Source organism: Wasmannia auropunctata, unplaced genomic scaffold (genome assembly GCF_000956235.1).
Source record: "Wasmannia auropunctata unplaced genomic scaffold, wasmannia.A_1.0 LD336099.1, whole genome shotgun sequence".
Classification (NCBI taxonomy): domain Eukaryota; kingdom Metazoa; phylum Arthropoda; class Insecta; order Hymenoptera; family Formicidae; genus Wasmannia; species Wasmannia auropunctata.
Genome location: NW_012026791.1, coordinates 1191906 through 1212341, shown reverse-complemented (window position 1 = coordinate 1212341; position 20436 = coordinate 1191906). Strand labels below are relative to the sequence as shown.

At 42.9% G+C, this 20436-nt stretch overlaps 4 protein-coding genes across 6 annotated transcripts; 1 reads left to right on the top strand and 3 right to left on the bottom strand.

Moving 5' to 3' along the window:
- The first annotated feature begins 324 nt into the window (after positions 1-324).
- LOC105462432 (cilia- and flagella-associated protein 58-like) lies at positions 325-3120 on the top strand. 2 transcript variants are annotated; one of them, XM_011709018.1, is made up of 6 exons: positions 325-518; positions 789-1027; positions 1212-1561; positions 1865-2148; positions 2212-2459; positions 2696-3120. In XM_011709018.1, exons 2-6 carry the CDS (start codon positions 800-802, stop codon positions 2972-2974), a joined length of 1389 nt encoding a protein of 462 aa, XP_011707320.1. In that variant the 5' UTR covers positions 325-518; positions 789-799; the 3' UTR covers positions 2975-3120. The 2 variants fall into 2 exon arrangements, with proteins under 2 accessions (XP_011707320.1, XP_011707319.1); XM_011709017.1 differs by having other exon boundaries at positions 326-532.
- Positions 3084-6090, bottom strand: LOC105462433 (dnaJ homolog subfamily C member 3). The gene is made up of 6 exons (XM_011709021.1): positions 5917-6090; positions 5702-5812; positions 5335-5534; positions 4897-5222; positions 4476-4819; positions 3084-4366 (listed from the first exon to the last, which is right to left on the bottom strand). The coding sequence occupies exons 1-6, from the start codon at positions 5960-5962 to the stop codon at positions 3948-3950; spliced, it is 1446 nt and encodes a 481-aa protein (XP_011707323.1). The 5' UTR covers positions 5963-6090; the 3' UTR covers positions 3084-3947.
- Positions 6091-10554: 4464 nt separating this feature from the next.
- Positions 10555-17333, bottom strand: LOC105462431 (putative ATP-dependent RNA helicase Pl10). Of its 2 annotated transcripts, none has more exons than XM_011709015.1 (8): positions 16792-17333; positions 16019-16106; positions 15229-15740; positions 14667-15139; positions 14269-14573; positions 13649-13948; positions 13264-13563; positions 10555-13125 (listed from the first exon to the last, which is right to left on the bottom strand). In XM_011709015.1, exons 1-8 carry the CDS (start codon positions 16834-16836, stop codon positions 13022-13024), a joined length of 2127 nt encoding a protein of 708 aa, XP_011707317.1. In that variant the 5' UTR covers positions 16837-17333; the 3' UTR covers positions 10555-13021. The 2 variants fall into 2 exon arrangements, with proteins under 2 accessions (XP_011707317.1, XP_011707318.1); XM_011709016.1 differs by having other exon boundaries at positions 16025-16106.
- Positions 17334-18545: 1212 nt separating this feature from the next.
- LOC105462430 (60S ribosomal protein L8) lies at positions 18546-20424 on the bottom strand. Its single transcript, XM_011709014.1, has 5 exons — positions 20350-20424; positions 19908-20060; positions 19472-19613; positions 18996-19309; positions 18546-18782 (listed from the first exon to the last, which is right to left on the bottom strand). The coding sequence occupies exons 2-5, from the start codon at positions 20043-20045 to the stop codon at positions 18603-18605; spliced, it is 774 nt and encodes a 257-aa protein (XP_011707316.1). The 5' UTR covers positions 20046-20060; positions 20350-20424; the 3' UTR covers positions 18546-18602.
- Between the last annotated feature and the right edge of the window lie 12 nt (positions 20425-20436).

Sequence of the window (20436 nt, the reverse complement as noted above, 5' to 3'; positions counted from 1 at the left end):
ATTTAAAGTTTAAACACATCAATGTAAAAAGAATTTATTCTATGTATATATTATGTAGAGATTTAATCATATTCTTTATAGAATGACATGATACTCAATTACCGGATCTTCAGCATATTCAAAAATATAGTCGTTAAGATAATCGTGTGTTCAAAAATATTTAAATATTTATATGAAAAATACTAAAGTATATTTGTTTAGTGCATCTGCAGACGAAATGTATTATTATTGCTAAATATATCTTTATTTTCAATACAACTGATGATATTGTATGTAAACATCAAGAAAAAAAAATCATCTTTCAACCCTCCTGTCTGTCACGTTCATATCTACTGATTTTTCTTTGTTTCCAAATTGCCTACACTTTCAAACCTTCACGAATTTGACACGGCGAAAATTCAGCAACATGACTTGGGCAGAGATTAAACCAAAGATTTCAGTGCCAATATTTTGTGCACTCACGCTCTGTATATTTCTGGCAGATATTCTACTTGACGAGAAAAACTAAGAAACAGAAAGTAACAATAATAAAGTTCGTAAAAATACGGTTAAATTACTGACAGCAATTTTTAATGTAGATAGAACATGTATTCTCGATTCGTACTATCATAACTTAAGAGAAAGTGAGATTAAATAGTATATATATTCAGCTATATCAAATTAATAAATATCATATGCGAATATTTAAACACTAAATTAGTTGTATTAATTAATTCTCTTTTTATTTCGTGTTTTATATAAAATCGTGTTTTATATAAAAACGCTATGTGCATAACGTGCTATTTTAGCACACCCCGATATGACGGCAAGTGAACTGGAAATAACTCGAAACCAGCAAGCATTTCCAAAGGAAATCGCGCTGAATAGATTATCGTCGATAACTCTTCAGCAAGCTCGTAGAAACGTCATCCACGTCGATGACTCGTCAACGAGCGAACGTATCATCGAGAAAACGCTCAAAGAGTCTACTGACCAGTTTATTCAAAATTTAGAAAAAATCTCTAAGATGGATATTAAAGATAAAACAGTAAGATAACATTATTGATATGCGCGAACAATTTGTTAAAATTAATTTAACTATAAATACAGGAAGCATCGAAGGGATTAGAATATACACAGATTTTACCATATAAAATAAAATAGAATAATAAAAAACGACACAAAAATATTGTAGATCATCTAAATCTGAGGTTGATACTCTTATTACTTAGTCAGTACATTTCACCGAGCCTGGAACCCAGCCTTTACAACCTCCGGAATCGCCTGTGGACACACCGTCGTCGAAAGTATCGGAAGATGACATGGGAAGTGCGAAAATGGAAGAATGGAAGTTCACGCCGCAGGAAGCGGCCGCTGTATCCTCCATGCTCGAGGAGTGTTTGGCTAAACTCACCACAATCGGCTTCATGATACCGGCCCACGTCGATCCACGCTGGGACGACACGATCAAGACAATCGACGAGACGTACGGAGTGCCTGATGAACCTGGAATGATCTTCAGAGAAGACATGGACCTGTTACCACTCGTATCCACGAAGACTGAAAAAATGCAGAGGGACAGGTGCGTAAAAACACACCCTCATACATGGTTTATTATAACTCTTATACGAAAATATACTCTACATTCTATTGCTTTGTATAACTGTATGTAACAAGTATGTAAAATCCCTTTAAAAAAAACGTCATATGATCTCAGAAAGGTAATTATTTCAAGAGATTTTTTTGTGTTACAATTTTTCACGAAAAAAATGTCATTTTGGTATATTTTCTTATTATCCTGCTATAGAAGTAAAAATCTGAAAAAAAATGCAGACAATCACTTTGCATTCGCTCCCCCCCCCCCCTCCAATCAATATGCATTTAGAAACTACGTGTGCGAGGTCCTCAAAAAAGTCCTTCACGAAGTAAAAAACTATGGAAGATTCGACAGTCTGAAAGAAGAGGTTGATAAGATCGTAAGAAAACGGGAAGGCGAACGTGTACTCGAAGAGAAGGCCCAGACGTGGCTCAGCCAGGCTGAGCGATTCCGAGAACTGTTGGAATCCGACAAAAAGGCGAACGAGGAAGACACGAAGAGGACGACAAAACTCGCGCAGGAAAGCGACGCGCAAGTCGATCACGCGTTATTATTGAGCAGCGGAAAATTGGGTAACGCACGATCCATGTGAAATGCGCTTCTTGGTGTTCTGATCGAGTATACATTGCACACAGGCTACGCGGAAAGATGGGCGAAAGCCAGATTGGAGCAGCAGGAGGTCAAACTGCAACTACAAAAGAAAGATATATTGAACAAGCTGAGCGAATATTCGAAGGAATACAATGCGGAGCAGATCATCTCGGCTGAGATGAATGCTCACTTAGAAGCGGACATCAAGGAGAAAGAAGAGCAGATAGACATGTGGACGAAGAAATATAATGAGGATCTTGTGGAACGACAGCAGGAAATCGATGAGTTGAAGGTATTCATCTGAAAATTGACGTAATAAAGAGTAGTCGAATAAATAAATATAAATAATATAATCCGTGCAATATACTTATGTATATATTTAACTAAAGATAAATATATTAACAAATAAACTTATATAAAATATAAGTAAAACGAAAGAAAAAAAAAGGAAAATGAGTTGCTTCGTATAATAAGACATGATACAGAGGATAGAACTTTTGAATAATAATAATGTTGATTCGCTAATAGAGATTAATAGAAGAACAAAAATTAGAAATGGAAAAAATGCACGCTTCAATGGACGAACGACAGAAATTTATCGAAGAATGTATCGCCGAGGAGGAAAGATTGAAGGAAGAAGAGAAGTTAAATAAAGCCGCAACCGTTATCCAATCGACATGGAGAGGTCACATGGTGAGGCAGCAATTAGGACAGTACAAAGATCTGTGGAAACGGCTGAAAAAGCGGAATAAATTAAGAAAAAAAAAAGGCCCGACGAAAAAAAAAAAAAGACTAAGAAGAAAATAATCTTAAAGTAAACCAGAGGGCTTCAGTGCCTGGACAAACGACAGAGAGTTCGATATTTTATTACTGAAAAAGAGTTGCTTTCTTTACAACACTAATAATGCCTTCGAAGTATCTGTATAAATTATTCAAATATATATTTAAACAAATATCAGAAATACAGTATTTACATGAAGGTCTGACTCACACACACACGCAAACATGACAAGCGCACAGCATTGTTCTCTACACATCGTTTGAACATTACCGAGTACGAAATTCCGTAAAGTAGTAGTGATATAAATATACCGACTCGACCGTGTCGTACTCGATAAAGGCATAACGTCCCTCGGACTTATTCGATCGAGGTTGTCGCACGTTCTCAAAGCTAAATAAAAAAAAAAAAAAAAAAAACCGAACAGCCGCTGAAGCAATCAGTGGCAGTGTGATGAATCACTGTACATTCCCTCCGTTATTACGGACACGTAGGAAATAATCACGATTTTACTAGTATAGCGTGTACAGGTCGGGTACAATGCGTCGATAAAATTACACGCGACAAACGTTTGTGTGTGAATCGAATTGGATTATTACTCACCGGTCAGTCTGCATGTACTAAAGAGTACTGTATACAAGTTTCTTTTTCTTTTTGCAATAGACGAACTAGTGCGGACGATTACATCTATATAATCTTCGCGCCTTATCAGAGATACGTGCCGAGATAATTACGTTGCCCGGTGTGTCGCGAAATGGCCACTGATCTGTTTATCGACACGTCGACACAATTTATACACATATAAGAATCTCCCGAGGTCCGTCGGAACGGATTTAAACACGTGCGATCTCCATCGACGAGGTAGCAAAATTAAATTCGGGCTAGAGCGAAGTGAAGTCCGCGAATATACCGTCGCGGACGAAGCGACGGACGCGCGCGCGCGTTAAGAGTTCGAAGAACTGGCGATTCCTCGTATCACACGACGATTATCTGCGGCGCGGTTTAATTGAAGTGGAACTTAAACTGGAAGGGAGACCCGTGGAAGTGGTGGAACTCCTGGAAGGGATTGAAGCCCTGCTGGTGCCGGCCCGATTCCGGATCCAGAGGATCCTCGCCCTGATCGAACTTCGCCCTCTTCTCGTCGTCCGTGAGAACCTCCTTGGCGGCGGCGATGTCGATGAACTTCTTCTGCGCGCGTTTCTTCTCGTCGCCCTCCTGGAAATTGTCGGGATGCCACTTCTGCGCCGCTTTACGATAAGCCTTGATGATATCCCGTTTGTTCGCATTTCTCGGGACACCCAAGATCTTATAGTAATCTCGCGACTCCGACAGCTTTTGCCGTTGCTGCGCTTTCTGCAGCCCCTGCTTGGCTCTTTGGAAGTTTGAGTCTATCTCCAACGCTTCCTTGAAATCCCTGATGGCTGTCGGGAGGGAAGAAAAAAAATTTGTTCATTACGTTACGAATCGTAAAGTGGTGGAAAGTTCTGTATATACTTCCATACTATAAAAATGTATAAAAGATTAAATTACCATCGTCGAACATTTCCGCGGCAAGATACGCCTCTGCGCTGTCGCACAGCACGCCCGGCTCCCTTCTGATATTTAACGCCTCTTGGCAATTACTGATCGCATGAGTTGCCTCGGAACTTTCCGTGTAACATCTGCAGAGATAATGATAAGCCGTGAATTGCACCTTCGCCTCGCTCGGCTCTTGCGCCAGCACACGACGGGCTGACTCGATGCACGCGTCGTAATCCTTGTCCTCCAGCGCGGTCTCCGCGTCCTGCAGCAACTTCTTTATCTTTCTAATCTTCTTGTAAAAGGGGAAACATTGCTTGTGATCCGGATCGAGCTTCAAACATTCTCGAATCTCCCTAAACATTTATTAGCCAGATTAGTAGCCGAGTCGTAAAAGACTGTTCGGCGTCTATTCTAACGATTAATCGCTCACTTTAATGCCTCGTCAACGTCCCCGAGACGGTAGAGCCACGTCGACAGCTTGAAGAAGCCCTCCGTATTGTCGGACAGCAATTTCGTAGTCGAGCGTATGTCGGATATCGCGCTCATGTAATCACCAAGGACCTCATGGCTCTCCGCCCTGCGTTCTCTGAGATACGGGGACCACGGGCATATCTCGATGAGTCGAGTGATCTGCTGCACGGCCGCTACGTGATCGCCGTTGTACACTAATATATCGACTAATTTCATATCTTCTCTAGCTGGGTATAACCTATCTAAGGCATTCAAGGCATCCCTATTATTTGGTTCTAACGCTAGCTGGAAAGGAAAAAGAGGAAGCGACGTGAGTCAACTCTGCGCGCGAGAGTGAACTGTATGCAGAACGCGTACAAAAAAAAAAAACATAGTGCAAACGAGAGGATGACGTTACCACGTCGCGAAAGTCGTCCTCAGCCTCGTCGAAGTGAGCCTGCTTGAGTAAAATGTTACCGCGCTGCAGTCTCGCTGGCGTGAAGTCCACCTTCAGTTCCAGAACCTTGTCGAGATCGAGGAGGGCGAATTTGGCTTTGCCCAGCGCTAAATAAACCGTGCCTCTCTTGTAGTACGTCAGGTAGTTGCTCGGGTCCCCCTCTGAAAGAAAATTCGCCCCTTGAATCTCGCGTTCTCCGCCTCTCGACCGAACAACGAGGCGAGGTCAGCTGTCAGAGCGAGAGACTCCGCTCTTGTCCGTTACGTTTCTTCTTTCGAAAGACCGGGTCGGGAAGTTCACGCCGTGAAAATTCGCGATTCAAACCTACCGACGGCTGCATGGTAGTGCGACAGCGCATCCTGCAGCTGGCCCTTCGCCAGGAACTCCCTGCCATACTCCAGATGTTTATTGATCTCCGCTTGCGAGACACTCCCAACCACTGGGGAAAGAAAATAGCGTTATCGGTCGCGCACGGGGGGGAAACGGAGACGGACTCCCCGATTATTCGAGGGTGAAGCGGAAAAGGTTAGGGGTAGCACGTACCGTCGAAGGTTATATCCAGCAGTGCCACTATCAGAAGACTGTACATGACTGGGGGATGAAAAAAAATCGATTCCACTGCGTGCGACGTGTTATGCTGTAAATAAGGAGACTAAACGCGCTCGGCACCGCCAGATCGACACCTAGCCATCCGATAACACAAAACCGTCCAGCCACGCCGCCATTGCGATCGTGGTCACATGCGATTGGCGTAGCCGCGAATCGCACCTCTCCCACCAGGATCGGGATAAATATCGCGCCGCGCGGGGAAAACGAGAATGATTGGAAACCCACGCGCGAACTGCGTGGGAGATGATTTCGGAATCGCACGTCAATTAAATTCTAACAATAAGTTATCGGCAACCAATCGACAGATCAACCTCGCTTAAAGCACAGTTTCTAACTGTACAATTCATTGTTCCCGATCTTCCTCTCCGTGTGTCAAATAAAAAAAATTGACAATTTTATTCATATTGACATAAGATACTGCAGGTATTACTTTATCGCTAATTAATTCAATAGAATTGCTTGAAGTAAGATTATTAGATGTATAATTTGTTACCTGATCTAATTTTTTAATATGTTAAAGAACTAATAATACTATCCGAAATAGTACGGGTATTAAAGTAACTGTCCCTATTAGTGTGCCTGTACGTTTTAATGTGCATTTATATAAGTCATAAAAATAAACTGGTACAAATAAATAGGCAAAGTATTTTTTTTATTAAGTTAATACTTTAACTTAATAAAAAAAACACTGTCTATTTATTTAAAAATAAACTGGTACAAATAGTGTTTTTTTTTATTAAGTAAAAGTATTAACTTAAAAAAAATACTTTGTCTATTTATTTGTACCACAGTTTATTTTTATGACTTATTTAAATATAAAAGCACACTAATAAGGACAGTTACCCTACTCTTGCCAATTGCCATCTAAGCTCTGAACTTGATTACTTCAAGTAACACACGTATCTAATGTGTGTATATCATTTTAAAAAGGCATACATCGGTATTTTAAAGACAGATCGCCCATTAAAGATAGGCAATTATTACATATTTTCAATATTCTAGAATCTAGAGATTAATTAGGAAAGATTAAAAATTCTAAAGTAAAATTAAAGATTAATTAGAGATCCTCTACGCAATACAAATTTTAGCTAAGGAATAATTGGATTCGTAATTACAAGTCGCTCATATATGATTTTTCAGCATCCGGCACGGAGGGTGGTAGCACAGAGGACTGCCTATCATAAATCCACTTACAATCAGCTTCTTCGGCATGCAAGGACGTCGGAGCACGCAGGATAAGAGTGGAAAGAAAACCAACACGCCTTGATCCTTTTGTAATCTTTATTATATTCATTTTTGTAGAAGTCTCCTGTCCACTCTCCCTTCCTTCTCTTCGCATATAATACTATAAATAAACGGAAAATTCACCGAATGAAAGAACATCGAATTAATATGTGATCGTCCCGTATGAGGTATTTTGTAACAATATTGACACTCTACATCAATTCTTCACGAGCATAACGTTCGTATGCCTACGCCGGGCAAGAGATACATGTGCGAAAAGAAAAAATTGAGGGGAGAGGAGGGAATCGAAGAAATGGAGGAAGAAAAGGATAAAAGAGAAACGCGCGCACAGGGAGATTTATTGCTAATGAAGAATAAATATACGACGCATGCTGATGAACTCTTTTTCCCTTCTTCCTCCTTGCTCAACCTCGCCTCTCCCCTTCCTCCCGTTTTAGAACACTATCCTTCTCGTTTTCGATCGATTTGCAATTCCAATGCACATACATACGTATGTATACATTGTATATGCGTATATACACGCGCATACACACATATATATACGTACATATATGTAAATACGGCCGTACAACGGAACATTCGCTTTTTTCATCTTTGTTCGCATATCCGGTATTTCGCCTCGTATAACATTAGCGCGTGTAAATGTGCAAATTATTAAATAAGAGACCGACAGAATGGTACGTTCACCGTTCCGTTTTTAAAGACACCCCTCCCGCTCGTACATGCGAGTGAAGTGAATAGCAGTATCATTACGGTTACAAGTTAAATAAACGCGCGAGGAGCGTCGCACGCGCTCTGCCGGGTCGCGCAACCCCCTTTCGCCGCACGCAGCGAAACTGAAACTTCTTTCCTCTCGTCTGTCCTCCGCACAGCCCACCACGGGGCATTAACATGCGCACGACGCGCGTCCTCGTGTACCAAATCGAAGAAAAAAATAAAATAAAAACGCTCGGAACAAGTTAGAAGACATTTCTTTTTTTTTTTTGCCATCCCACCTCGCTGGCGCTCTTCCTCCAGGAGGGACGGGTGAGCGCGTGCTCCCTTTTTCTTTTCTCTCCCCCGCGAGAGAGTTCGCGCTCTCGTCCACCAAGGGGATCGTAAAGCTGGAGAAACGCGCGCCCGTTCCTCCCTTTCGATAAAGCGTCGTCGGGAATGACCTACCCCCGATCGACGCGCACGCGCGCGCGCGCGCTCTTATTGTAAAATAATAAAAAATACAAGACTACTCGCACGTGAACAAATTTTTCGCCGCGACTCGCCGACGAGACACACATCCACCCCCCCCTTCTCGCTCGGCGTTAAGTAGTAAATATATAATCGCGCGCGCATTCGCGTTTTTTTTTTTACATTTCATACGATGTGCAATGTGTTTCCTCTGTGGAATTCTCTTTTTTTTCCCCCCCTCGGTAATGATTGCAGTCACAGTCTTAACGCCGCTTTTTCCCCTCTTCTTTTTTTATCCCCCGCCCCCTCCCCCTTTAATGCCTGTTCGTTCGATGTCCGTTAGCCCCTCTCTCATTTTCTCTCTTTCTCTCTCTCTCGTTTTCGCTTCACTCCAACCCTTTCTTTTTCCTTGCTCTTTTCTTCGCACTATACTCTTTAAATTAATCTTTCGTCTGATCATATATTCCGTTCTTTATATTTGTATCCGTAAAGTGTTTCTTTTTTTTTTCCCTAAGGCTGCTCGTCCGATATACTTCAGAGGACCAAACATGAGACGAAAAGTATGTGTACAGTACAGAAGATACATTTACTGTGTTTACCTTCCGAAACGTAGAAAATAAATACTAAATCGATCAATAAATATAATATAATCGTTATACCGTTCTCTATTTCTCCTAAGTATGCTAATACGCTATAAAAAAAAAATCATCAGTACCGTACGTTTAATTTACACATATGTATGTCGGTGTAACTACACGGTGGACATTTGACTATCTTGCAGGAACGTTCGACAATAATCAGGTTTCTCAGACACTGAAATGAACTTATGAACTTCTACGAATGATATTCGCAAAGATTTGTAAAATTTGCTGTACCAATTTCCGAAAGAATCGTCAAAAATAAAAACTAAATTTCTCTTTCACGAGAAATGCAAAGCAAAATTTCTCTGCCAATCGGTGATCGATACCGATCGTGAATGCTGTCAACATTGAAGGGAAAACAAAAGCTAGAAGACAACGAGTTAGTGTGTGTGTGTGTGTGTATGTGAAAGCGGCGCGTCCGTTATTATATCAATCATAACGCCGCTTAAAATATTATTTCTCTTTGCCCACCATGTAAGTTGCAAACGAAAAAAAAAAAAGGTGTTTCGAAATGCATAGGACTGATTAAAACGCCGTAACACGCGATCGACGCGTTGCGAATGCCTAACGCATTGTAGTACAGTTAAACTTTTTAACCCTTGGATGCGTCGTGGTCTCTCCTATACTGGGATATAAATTTTATATATAAATCGAGAATAACCGACGAAAGATAGCACACACATCTCGGGAATTATTATCTCTCCAAGAGATTACCTAGAGGAAAGAAAAGGTCTCAAAGCCTCCGCCCGCGCGTTTCTCATGCATCCAAGAGTTAATGAATAAAAATCGGTATCGCGGTTTTTTTGCATGTACATTTAGATTTGATCCGTTAACACAATCTGCCTTTGTTCGTAAATCAATTCCTCCCGGCGTGGAATCGGAATTCTATCGATACCTTTTCCTTCGTCACATTTTATAAAAATAATACAAAGTAAAATAGGAAAGGAGACGCAAGAAGCCTGCGTATGTAGACACCAGTCTCGGTGCGAATCGATGCGAGTTTTTCCTCGCGAAACGTGATACACGCCGCCGCGACACGGCAGAATCCACGTGTTCTCCGGTGGCGGAATCAAATGGAACCGCTTTGCCATGGCGGAGATATCTACACCGGCGCGGAGAGACGAGGAAGTTTCCGCGCGCGCGAAAGGATTCTCTCTGTAACGTTCTTGGCAGGGCCTCTCCGAGAACCGACATTAAATATAGCCTCGATGACGAATCGTATTAAAAATTTGAGAACACTCGCACCCAACGGTCGGAAGCCAACGCGCGATATTTCACCTCGTTTAAAACGCTACCCCACCACTTGAATGCTCTAGATGAAATTAATTATCGATCCCTCCCCTCCGTTAAAAAAAAAGAAAAAAAAGAGGGATTCATTCACACCTTGGTCCACGGTCACACGGCATACGATTCACGCACGCGAATTGCACTATTAAATCTAGTAATATAACAGGTATAAGTATGACATGTCTAAAAATCCTGTCGGTTGTGACGCAAATCGAATTTGTACTCTTTTTTTTTCCTCCCTCACGTAGTAGATTAGATAGACAAGAACCCGACGTTTTATTATTTAGCACGAAACGATATTTCGACATCCTACAAAGCCCTATACCAACACCAATCCCGTCATTCAACCGGTAAACGACTCGCGAGCTCGCGTCACCTATATATCGTTAATGCGCGTTACTTTAAGCAGAAACAATGCCCTAGAAAGGTCCCCACGGGACCGTAAGAGCCCTAGCGTTCAGCCCTCCCCGATCGGACAACAGCCACGTTGTCTTGTGTGTGTTAACTGTTAACGACTTAATATTCTTGTTCTCAGCTCAAAACAACTGAGCTTCAAGTTCACCTTCCCGACATTCAATACCGATTAATTAATACACATTTATTGTATTTGTTATTCCGTTAATTGTTCGTTTATCAATTCGCATGGAAATTGAATGTCACAAGATCGTTCGATATCACAGTCGTTTCTTCAATTATTTTAGTGTTATGTATTTATATTATATATAACGCGCGTATCATACTGATAAATACAGCTAGAAAATAATATGAGTGCGCCCCGTGTGTCTCCCTCAAGAGGCTTTATGCTTGCTTTCTATCATTTTCCCCCCCACCCTGGATTTTTTTTTTTGCCTTAATGAAGACAGAGCCCGTTTGTGTGTCGATGCAAAAGCATCGCTCGCTCTGCTCTTTTTGTTTTAATAACCCCCTCTGTAACTGCAACCGTATTTTTTTTTTTACCCGTCTCAATATAATTTCTCTGCCATATGAGCACTCACACATTCGCATTCGGTACTGCGGACTAAGATTTCCTTTATAAAGCGCCATAAACCAATTTTCGCAGGGCAACGTCTCCGTTACGTTTAGAAATGCTACTCGAGAAGCACGCTTCTACGTGGGATCAACGCAGTTCCGTCTGTAGAGAGAACTATTGAAGCTCAGGTACATAAAATATTTATATATATATATATACCTGCTCTTTCCACTAAAGCATATTTAGCCGCTGTTAACTCTTTATACAGTGAAACCTCCATAGTTATAGATATTTCGGGAAAATTTCTTCGTCATCTAAGGCCGCAAAACGTTTACAACTTGAAAGAGAGAGACAGTGCAAAGACCGCGAACAATTTTACTTTTTCATATATTTATTTCATAAAGAAACATAGAATGTAAACGAGAGAATAATTTCTTTAAATCTTACAGATTACTGATGAAATATAGAAAACTTTTCTTTTTTGCATTGACATTCTACCGTATATATCGAGGTCTCACTGTAACGGCCAAAGTTATGAGAATAACTTACGAAACAAACACACTGCCGGCTGTAAATCGCGTAAGCGCCGTCTTGAAATTTTCTAAATTATGTCAATGTGCATATATCAGGCTATAACGAAAATGTGAGATTTCTAAAGGTATCCTAAGACGTAGCCTGTGTGTTGCCATTTTATCTTTCTCAATATCAAAACCGTCGATCCCCGAAAAATTCACCTGTGGCTTATTCAGATAAACCATATAATATTGCCGGCGCAATATCGTCTCTCTTTGGGGACGGCAAAACAACAAAGTACCATTCGTCGCTGAACTACAGCAAATTAAGGAAAATAATAATAATAATAATAATAATTAATAAGGAATCATCGTGTGTAATCTATAGCGACGGTAATTTGGCGTATCCTAGGCGTATCGATAAACGTGCACGTATAAACAAAGAATTATTCATTTGAACGAAACTGCACGACTTTTACTGGCCATTCATGTTAGCAAGGGCAATAAAATGCTTGTGCATTAAAATGTTTCACGGTCAAACGTTTAAACGCTATAATTACCGAAGATACGCCCACCGTACCCCCTATAAAAGAAAAAGAGAGAATAATGTAAATAATAAAGTTACGATGAGCCCCATAGTCTCGACAGGAGTTCTAAAAAATTTACTAAGTTTTTCTTCAGCTACTATGTGTTACATCGTTATTCCCTTCGAGCAGGGACTAACGACTTACCGATTTGATTCGTTAGTGGTTATTACTACTTGTGTTCCTCAGCACGCACGGCAACAAAATGTTGGATGGACCTCTAACTAATAAGTGTCTGAACAAATCCTATTTACGATAACGCGCACTCTTTATGGTGAGATCATTCACATTTGAAAACATCCGGCGATCCACCGGGCGCGAATACTAAATTGCACGCAGGATTTGTTAATTTGTCGCGAACAAATGTAATATAGTGGAATTAAACGTAAGTATTTCTTTTTCTGCTTCTCATCCAAAAAACTCGGAGTGCACAGGCAGTCAGCGAAAACGTGAATACGTATTATAACGTGGAACTGTCTGTACTCTGCGCATGTGTACATGTATACGCGCGCAAAACACGTGCGTGTAAGTGTCGGACATAATAATGTCGTGTCTTTCCTTACATATAATTGAATTTGCGTGTAGAGTAATAATAATAATGATGATAGAAGTAGAAATAGAGATGGAAATAATCGTCTACTTGTCCCATGCTCCCCACCAGTCAGGGCCACTGTTGCCGTTATTAGTGGAATTATTGTACGATGAATTATTATAGTTACCTCCGTAACTTGAATAACCGCCTGTAATAACGAGAAATAAATAAAATGTATGCATATAAAAAGAATTACATGTAACAGAATATTATATCCGTTTTTTTTTTCTAATATTCCATTAATATTATAATAATATCGCGTGTTAATGGTAATCGTTTCATTTACCTCCGTAACCACCAGGTCTAGAGGGCCCATTACTACGAGATCCAGAACTGGGTTGTTGACGATAATCTCGTGCACCAAAGCCGCCACCACTGAAGCGTCCCTTGGTGCCGCCGCCGCCGCCACCGCCGCCGCCACCGCCGCCGCCGCCGCCTGGTCGCCGAGATCCACCTCCGGAGTATCTCGCTTCGGTAAACATGTCATCCAGCCAAGGTGGAAGTTCCTGATTGGCTTCGATAAGCAGAGATACCAAGTCGCGTACCAAATTATGATTCTTGTGATTGAAGAATGAGGTGGCCAGACCTGAATTACAAAAGTAAGACACACACGGTGTAACATTTTTTTTTTCCAACTGCCAGTAGTGCGACAGCTTCAAAACGAAACTAACCTAAGTTGCCCATACGACCGGTACGACCGATACGATGAACGTATTCTTCAACGTCGCCAGGCAAATCAAAATTAATGACATGCTTAACGTGTGGTATATCGAGTCCACGCGCTGCCACCGCGGTAGCGACCAGGATCGGCGCCTTGCCCGCGCGGAAACGACGCAACGCTTCCTCTCGCTCGCGTTGAGTCCTGTCGCCGTGAATGCTAGTTACCGGGTATCCCATTGAGGCCAAGTATTCTTCGAGCATGTCGGCACCTTTTTTAGTCTCCACGAACACTAAGGTGAGTGACTCAGCAGCTGCGTGAACACAAGTGAATTTATTAATATTTTTAATATATTCTATCAACTTATTAGGTTGAACAGAAAGTTTGTTCCATTTTTTGCTGAAAAATAGCATTAGTATAAATACAAAAAAAAGGAACAAATCTTTCATTCGACTCGATATATTAATTTAACTGCATAAATTTTATAAATATATAAATTGTTTGTATAAAATTCTTTTATAATTATATAAATTGTATAAAAATTATTTATTATAATATTGAATTTTGTTAAATAAATTATTGCAATCGAGAGTTTGATGTTTTTCAAGTCCCTAACTCGGGACTGCAACTTACTAGGATCTGAAAAGTTGCTAGCCTGCAGTAAATCAAGCAGGTATGAACGTTTGTCATGTTCCTCCACCCATACAATCTTCTGTGTAATATTCTCGGAAGTTGATCCCACGCGGCCAACCGCCAAGAAGATGTAGTTGCTGAGGAAGTCTCTAGCCAATATTTGAATCTCTTTCGGGAAAGTAGCAGAGAACATGAGAGTCTGTCTCTCTCCAGTCGGCGGCATGTTGTCCTCCTGAACAATGCGTCTGATCTGCGGCTCAAAACCCATATCCAACATGCGATCTGCTTCATCCAGTACCAAGAATCTGAAGTGCAAAACGATTAATAAATATATATGAATACAAAATCGTGCCAATTCTCAAGTCTGATCGTCGTCGCGTGTGACGTGATAAACGTACCGGCAATTATGTAAGCCGATTTTACCGCGTCCCAGCATGTCCACCAGACGCCCGGGCGTCGCCACAAGTAGATGACAGCCGCGATCCAGCTCGCGCATTTGATCCACTATGTTGGAGCCACCGTATACGACCGCGGGGCGCATACGCGAACGGTAGGCGAACTTCCGCGCTTCGTCGTATATCTGCGTAGCGAGCTCTCTCGTGGGGGCCAGCACCAGACCCAACGGATACTGTTTACGCCTGCCGGAGGAGTTCGCTTGCGGTGGCGGTGGTCGCGGCCCGCTCTCGTAAATCTGATTCAATATTGGCACTAGGAAGGCCGCTGTTTTACCGGACCCGGTTTGAGCGCAGGCCATCACGTCACGGCGTTCGATAATGATCGGTATCGCGTACTTCTGTACCGGTGTAGGCTTATCGTATCCTGTCAAGACGATGCTATTCTTTATTATCTCTGTCAGCTTAACCTCGTCAAACTGAAAAAATTAGAAAGCGAGTGGATTAGAAAGTAGGAAAGAGACATTTGACAGATAAAGTTCCGCGTGTACGTGTATCGTATACTTACAGATGTGATGTGTGGTGGTATGTTCTCTCCGGTAGCCTCAACTGGGATATCCTCGTATTTGCTAAAATTGATCCCAGTATTGCCAGAGCCAAACAGCTCCAGCTCCAGTCGCTCGTCCCTGGCAGTCGGGATCGTCCAGTCGACCTCGCCTCTGCCTCTGCCGCCTCTGTCGTCGCCCCATCGTCCTCCGCCGCCCATCCTGTCATTTCTGCCGTTGTCCGGCCAGCGGTCATTTCTAATAGGCTCCTGCCAGCGATCGTTGCCGCTAATTGGTCGATCGCGCTCGGAATTGGAGTATCTGTAATCCCTTCCATTTTCCTGGCTGCGCCTATTGCGCCCACCGAAGCTCCCGAAGTTCGCGAAGTCGACGTCGCGAGGACTCCGCGAGTCTCGATAACCGCCTCCTCTGCCCCTATCCCGATCATCTCTTTCACGATCGCGATCTCCCCCTCTGTCTCTATCCACAAACGATCTTGAGTTGGAAGAGTAGTTCAAATCCGAGGGTGGATTACCTGTCGAAGGGAAAATCAAACATTTATATATATTATATATTTCTTCTGCTTCGCGAAGCAGTTTTTAGTTCCAGTGAAGCTAAAGAGAGATTGAGACAGTCTGCTGACCAGTATACGCATATCAGTCCCGACATGTCAAATCTATTGCTGTACACTTTCTGAATCATCTGATGCAAATGCTAGTCGCTTATAGTCGTTAACTATATAGTGATGAATTTTTTAATAAGGACAATTCCACCGTAATTCAATTTACAAATTAATAGTTTCAAGGCTCTTACACTCACTCGCAGCTTTATGACGAAGATGCGGTGGAACGTAGCGGCCCCCACTTGGTTGGCGGGAGCCCTGCAAGTCCAGACCAGCTAGCTGTGAAGGATGGGTGGGGGGGGGGGGGGAAACAGAAAGAAGGGCCCAGATTAGATTGCGTATTGTATCGCAAGATTCGCAGCCGCATGGCATTCGCGCGCGGATAAAGTCATTATCATCCGATCCGGCGATGAGTCATCTCGATCGGGTTCCGCGAAAATCCGACTTGCGCGCGGAGGGGGGCCCCTCTCCCGCCTGCCGCGCGCAATCCTATCTCCGCGCAGGGGGGGAGGGAGAGGGAGCGAGAGAGCGCGAGTCGAAGAAAGAGAAAGAGAGACGGAGGGAACGAGCGCGTCGCGACACGAGGCATGCCGTTCCCGGAATCGCTTGCCGCCATTATACGTAGCGTACGTCACGAGCTGGCCGACGAGTGACGGCCCATGATGCTCGCTCGCTCACTCTCTCTCTCTCTCTCTCCCTTCTCTCCCCTACTCTCTTCGATCGGATAAAGGAAATTCCCCTGCGAGGAGATGGCTCTCCACGGCGAGAAACGGGCGTCTGCGTCTCTCCGGGGTGTCCCGCGGGGAAAATCCTCGCAAATTGGGATCGCGACAAGATGCGAAAACGCGTAAGATAGGAGAGCGAGACGGGGGGCGGGGGGGGATTCGCGCGGGGGACGCTTCCCACCCGAGGGGAACAATGCCATCTCCGATCCTTTCTTTTCGTCCCTTTTTTTTCTCCTTACCTGCTGCTCTAGACCTGATCCATTCTGGTTGGCTGCATTACTCATATTACTCCGCCTCGGTGCGTAGTTTTCGCAGCTCTGTCGCTTGAAGCCCTTTGTAGCTCGTCTCTTCTCTCTCTGTCGCTCCTTTCTTTCTCTCTCTCTCTCTCTCTCTCTCTCTCTCTCTCTCTCTCTCTCTGCTCACACACACACTCTCGAGTCGAAAAAAATTCCCAACGCGTCCTAACGCGCTATCTCTGTCTTTCTTGCCTTTGCTCTCTCTCTCTCTCTCTCTCTCTCCCACGGTCTCTTTGTCGTCTCACGGACTGATATTTTAACGCCTCGCCAGGCGGGTTAGCCTCGCTAGCCTCGCGACTCGGCCCCGATTCTTTATCAGTTTTATCGAAGAAGGAACGGCGCGTGTGCCGGTTGAGTCTCTCGTTGAACACGATACGAAGGAATCCCGGAGGCGACTGGCAACTGGCGTGACTGCTAGGAAAGCGCGAGAGGCCCCTGGCCGCACTCGACGTTGACGCAACAAAAATGGCCGAGTTCCCGAGCTGCCAAAATGGCGGCGACCCGACTTCCGCCGGACGTTCACGGGCAACGGAACGCGGCATGTTCGGGAAGGGGGAGCCTCCTCCTCCTCCTTCTGCCGCCCTCCCTCCCCACCCCCCTCACGTCAGATGCCAAACGGAAAAAAAACGCCAAATGCAAAAATTTTCGAAAATTTACGTTGGAAATATATTGTCTATTATTATTATATATAGTTATTGCACGAGAGATACGCGCGACAACATAACCGACTGAACGCACGGTTGATAACAACGAGCGCTTTCAATAATTTAAAATTCGCGAGCACTTTTCTTATTTTTCACGTAGATTAAATTTTTTGGTGCAGATAAGAATACTAGATGCGATATTAAGATGGATATTACAAGTCTATCTCTGTCTAAATAAATATATCTAGCTAATTTCAAGAGAATTAATCAAGATATTAAAGATTCCTATCGATTTCCCTATGATTGACATCACTAATTCAAATGTTAGATAATAGGATGGATTACAAGTCTGTCTAAATAAAATAAATATATCTACCCAATTTCAAGAGAATTAATCAAGATATCAAAGATTTCTACCGATTTCCCTATGATTGACATCACTAATTCAAATGTTAGATAATAGGATGGATTACAAGTCTATTTGTCTAAATAAAATAAATCATCTACCTAATTTCAAGAGAATTTATCAAGAAATTGAAGATTTCTACCGATTTCCCTATGATTGACATCACTAATTCAAATGTTAGATAATAGGATGGATTACAAGTCTACTTGTCTAAATAAAATAAATATATCTACCTAATTTCAAGAGAATTTATCAAGAAATTGAAGATTTCTACCGATTTCCCTATGATTGACATCACTAATTCAAATGTTAGATAATAGGATGGATTACAAGTCTGTCTAAATAAAATAAATATATATATCTAATTTCAAAAAAATTAATCAAGATATCAAAGATTCCTACCAATTTCTCTATTGACATTGCTAATTCAAATGTTAGATAACAATTTTAACAAAATTATATCAATTATAACAGAAACAAATGTCAATAACAATTACAAATGAAACCTAACCTATCTCTTGGTTAAATTTCAAGCAATAATGCCATTTGATCAAGTCTAGAGGCGCAGGAAAGATCGATTTACCTTCAGCTCGACTGCCTGAAATCGTTAGAACTCGCGGAATTCCGTTGGAGTGTACAAATGCAAGTTTAGTAAATGTTTTTTCTTTTATTATACAACATGCGCCCAAATATCAGCGTTTAATCTAATCGTCCTTCTTCGTGTCGGTCTTGCCACCTCTAATTCTGCCGGTACGACGAGCGGCAATGAGACCGATCTTACGACCGGCGCTGGTGCCTCGCTTGACGGTGGACGCCTTACCGATGTGCTGATGGTTACCACCACCGTGAGGATGCTCCACGGGATTCATGGCGACACCACGGACCTGGAAAAGGTTTCGGGTGTCTCAGTATACGGCGAGAGAGCATCGGAAGTTCGATACGAAAAAGTTTGCTCAGTTAAAAAAAAAAATTTCCACATTGAAATTCTTCGGGTTTCAAATGTCTCAAGTTATGCCATCATTGAGAAAAAAAAAAAAAAAAAAATTTAATTCTCCGTGCAAATTGAGAAGCGACGGTGTGAAAATCCAAAGGCATACCTTGGGCCAGCAGTTCCTCTTGGCCTTGTACTTGTGATAAGCCCTACCGGCCTTGAGTATGGGCTTATCTATACGTCCACCACCGGCGACGATTCCGACCATCGCTCTGTTGTTGGAGGGAATGACCTTCTTCGCGCCAGACGGTAACTTGACTCTCGTTTTCTTGGTGTCCGGGTTGTGTGTTATTACTGTCGCGTAATTGCCAGAGGCCCTAGCCAATCGGCCCCTGTCGCCGGTCTTCTCCTCCAAGTTGCAGACGATCGTACCCTCCGGCATCATGCCGACTGGCATCACGTTACCGATCTGGAGGTTGGCTGGAAACAATTGAAAACGTTACACGTTTTTTCTGCTACTGATAACCAATATGTGATAAATCAAATTTTTATTAAATCAGAGCGGTTTGCTTCGTACATGAAGCATCATTAATTTCACTCCGTTCAGGTGCTAATTCTAGTCTAGGATGTCGCTGTACACACCTTTCTTTCCACAGTACAGAAATTGGCCGGTGTACATTCCCTCGGGCGCAATAAATAATTCTTTACGCGTTTTGAACTTGTAAGGGTCACGGAAATGCACCACCGCTAACGGCGCGCCACGACCGGGATCATGGATGATGTCCTAAACAGAAAAAAAGAGACACGTACGTCAAATATACATCTGTCAAACTGATTAAGAACATCTTTGTAACGTGAAAAAAAAAGAATGTATCCTCAGAAAGAGCCTCTAATTTAACGTCATCTAATCAATCAGACGTAGGTATGTTTGGCATCATCACGATACAAACTGACGAATTCAGACACAAACCGGAGTGTAAATCCAGCTCGTAAATTCCTCCCCAAAATGTCGATCTGAATTCTACAATTGTGCCAATCGAATATCATTCCCAATATAAAGTAGAGAGTTGCTGCGAACCTTCACGACACCCTTGATGAATCCATGCCTCTCGGAGAAGTCCAGAGACCGCAGCTTCGGCGCTCCCTTCCTCCTCTTGGTGTGGGAGCGGAACACGGATCCCGCACCTTTACGCTGCGCACGAATTACTCGACCCATGGCTCAAAAAAAAACCTGAAAAGAAATCACGTCTGTCACGCGTGAACGCGTCTCGCCGCACGGATGACACCGCGCGCGCCTCGTCGCACGTTGTCGCACTTCAGCTGGCGCATCTTAACCTCGTCGAGACACCGCGCGAGACTGCGAATCTCGTGTATGATTTTTGTGACTCGCGTAAATTATCGAGTGCACCTTGCGAACGGGAAACGGCGAGCACGTAATCGTGAGTTTCCTTCAGCGGATTCGCCCCGAGCGCGGTAGATCGACGCGGATAATCCGCGCCAGCGAAATCCTACCCACGTACCGAAGGAGCCGACATCAAGTAGAGGAGGACGAAGCCGGAAGTCGGCTGTGATTGAGAGACACCGCGGTGCTTCGCTTGATCCACGTA

Coding starts and splice junctions, on each gene's coding strand:
- LOC105462432 (XM_011709018.1), top strand. CDS start 800: ATGACGGCAAGTGAACTGGAAATAACTCGAAACCAGCAAGCATTTCCA. Junction 1,028..1,211: donor TGGATATTAAAGATAAAACA/GTAAGATAACAT, acceptor CTTATTACTTAG/TCAGTACATTTCACCGAGCC. Junction 1,562..1,864: donor GAAAAAATGCAGAGGGACAG/GTGCGTAAAAAC, acceptor ATATGCATTTAG/AAACTACGTGTGCGAGGTCC.
- LOC105462433 (XM_011709021.1), bottom strand. CDS start 5,962: ATGTACAGTCTTCTGATAGTGGCACTGCTGGATATAACCTTCGACG. Junction 5,535..5,701: donor GCACTACCATGCAGCCGTCG/GTAGGTTTGAAT, acceptor ATTTTCTTTCAG/AGGGGGACCCGAGCAACTAC. Junction 4,367..4,475: donor CGCGGAAATGTTCGACGATG/GTAATTTAATCT, acceptor CCCTCCCGACAG/CCATCAGGGATTTCAAGGAA.
- LOC105462431 (XM_011709015.1), bottom strand. CDS start 16,836: ATGAGTAATGCAGCCAACCAGAATGGATCAGGTCTAGAGCAGCAG. Junction 13,949..14,268: donor TAGCAACTTTTCAGATCCTA/GTAAGTTGCAGT, acceptor GTGTTCACGCAG/CTGCTGAGTCACTCACCTTA. Junction 13,564..13,648: donor CGGTCGTATGGGCAACTTAG/GTTAGTTTCGTT, acceptor TTTGTAATTCAG/GTCTGGCCACCTCATTCTTC.
- LOC105462430 (XM_011709014.1), bottom strand. CDS start 20,045: ATGGGTCGAGTAATTCGTGCGCAGCGTAAAGGTGCGGGATCCGTGTTC. Junction 19,614..19,907: donor TCATCAAGGGTGTCGTGAAG/GTTCGCAGCAAC, acceptor TTTTCTGTTTAG/GACATCATCCATGATCCCGG. Junction 18,783..18,995: donor AGAGGAACTGCTGGCCCAAG/GTATGCCTTTGG, acceptor AACCTTTTCCAG/GTCCGTGGTGTCGCCATGAA.